General features: G+C 35.8%; 1 protein-coding gene across 2 annotated transcripts in view; it reads right to left on the bottom strand.

Annotated features, from left to right (window-relative positions):
* Positions 1-942: 942 nt before the first annotated feature.
* Positions 943-2,308, bottom strand: part of MEIS1 (Meis homeobox 1) — a 128,847-nt gene continuing 127,481 nt past the window's right edge. For both annotated transcript variants that reach the window (XM_054021875.1, XM_054021876.1), the window contains one exon: positions 943-2,308. This exon is cut by the window's right edge and continues 146 nt beyond it. In XM_054021875.1, coding sequence (XP_053877850.1) covers positions 2,171-2,308 — 138 coding nt within the window. In that variant the 3' untranslated portion in view covers positions 943-2,170.

Genomic DNA, 2,308 nt, shown 5'->3' with positions numbered 1-2,308 from the left:
ACTCCAATAAACAAAAGGTGAGAGGGCACAGGACTGCTCCAGCAGGTAAGCCAGTCAATCAAATATCACCTAGTAAACCCACCAAACAACTGGTTCCTCTTTTCAAATGGAAAATAGAATTGTTCAGGGCAGGTTTATGGGGTGACATCTACTTGAATGGCAGACTTCAGAGCTTTAGCCAGTCAGATGCTACCTTTTGTTTACCAAGCAATCACAGCTAGAGGTTTTTTTTTTTTTTTTTTTTTTTTTTTTTTACGAATTTGTCTTAATTAAAATATTTGTATATTTTCCTTACCCTTGGGAAACACTTTTTATAACTGCGATTATATTTAAAGAAAATTATAAGGTACTGCAGCCTAAACATGTTATTTTGTACTATTTAACTAGCTGGCTGCAATGCAGAAAGTACAGCTGTACTGGAAAATTGGTTAATGATCAGTCTTCAGCCAATCAGAGCACAAGACTTATTTATGAGCATTAGATTTTAACAGTCTATCATCCTTAGTTTGAGTAGTTCGTTTACTTACAAATACGCACTTATCTCAGGCAAGGTTTTAATTTTTTTTTCTAAATACACTCAGTTCAAGAAAGTTTAATCTGTCAATGATTCAAGTAATGTAAATAAGGTATTAGAGATGTAATTCAGGGGGAGATAATATTTAAAATGTTCATCCACTATTCTGCAGTTAATGTTCTTGGATGTTAAGTTTGCTAATAGACAACAGTTATTCTGACAATTTGCAGTGTAACCTTTAAGAGAGTTTCTTTATATAGAGTGTAGCATTACTTTTAAATAACGTACTCAGAGTTTGATATTTAAATAGCAATTATAGGTAAATCTTTTTAAAGTTTAATCTTGCAGATGCTGGGTTCACATATTACTAGAGAATCACTACAAATTTGGGGGGCAGCAAACAAATTTTTCAAGCAGTGGAGTCAGCATGACAAAAAATAATTTGTTTTTATTTTAGATTCAGATTTCATTACTGCACTCAAACTACTACAACTGGGCTTTGAGTTATTATACAATCCAAACTGTTTCAATCAGAAACTCTAAGACTCAGTGTGCATTGATTATTATTAATAATAATTAGCTTCTTGGTTTCTTGATAGAAAAAGGCTATCAACAAGCATTTGTTTAACCACAACAAAAGTATAATTAGCTTATCCCACTTAGTAAATCTGTATGCATGCCAACTCATACCAAACTGCTACTTTTACAAAAAATTGCAATAATACAGTTCATTTTTCCAGTCCTTTTTGCACAAAATTTATTTACAATGTATACATAAACGCTCCATGATGGGACTATGGAAAAATGCACACGACTGATGCTTTGCCCAGAAATAAAGTCAACATATTAAAAATAAATCTTCAGTTCCATGTTTTGAGCTGCATAAAACAGGAAGTGATGTATAAGTGTGGCTGAATGGGGACAATGATGCTCTGATGTGACAATTAGGCTTCAAATACACTGCCTTTTGGTTTCCATGCTTCCTCCTACCAGTCTCCTTAAGACACTGCCTGCAACAGCTGATTAATCATTGTTGATGACTGCAGTTTTTCCCATCCTTCCCGATTTACATCTGTTCAGACGAATTCAAATATGGTAAGTAAATGAATTAGACATGCAAATTCACGCCCCAGGCTAGAGAGAGGGAGAGAGAAAGAAAGAGAGAGAGAGAGAGTGTGTGTGTGTGTGTGCATGGCTGAAATCCTAGGATAGAAGAAAGATTCTTCTGCCTGACATAGTTATTTTAATGCTCTAAAAATCCTGCAAATAAGCCCTTTCTGTCATTTGCAGGATAACTGTAAGGCTTTTTAACATAAGGAGGCTTCTGGAGGAAGTGAAGAGCTATGGAAACAACACACATAGTGTGGAAAAATTTCACATTTTTTTAAAAAAATCTATAAGAAACAACGTAATATGGATAACAGTATAATAGCATTTTACAATATTTCACTCTTTGTTCTCTTCATGTCTTAGATCGTTATTTAGCGTGTCCCCAGAAGTTGACTTCAGATGGTGTTTCCTGCTTTCCAGGGTCCCTCGGAAGAATAGGATTGTTCCTTGGTCCAAAGAAGATGCCAAGAATGGAACTCCATAGTCATTGCAGAAAGACAATATTTGAAGTCTGTCATCGTTGCAGATAATGCATATTCCCTTAAGCTACTGAGCATGAATGTCCATCACTTGTCCACTCATTGCTGGGTCTCCTGTATTAAGCATTGTGGGGCTAGATGCTGACATTGGCATTCCAGGGTGGGGTGGTCCTCCATGCATCATCATTGCTGGGTGGTGAGGGTG

This window comes from Malaclemys terrapin, chromosome 3 (assembly GCF_027887155.1).
Source record: "Malaclemys terrapin pileata isolate rMalTer1 chromosome 3, rMalTer1.hap1, whole genome shotgun sequence".
NCBI classification, from domain to species: Eukaryota; Metazoa; Chordata; order Testudines; family Emydidae; genus Malaclemys; species Malaclemys terrapin.
This window is presented reverse-complemented; position numbering and strand designations above follow the sequence as displayed.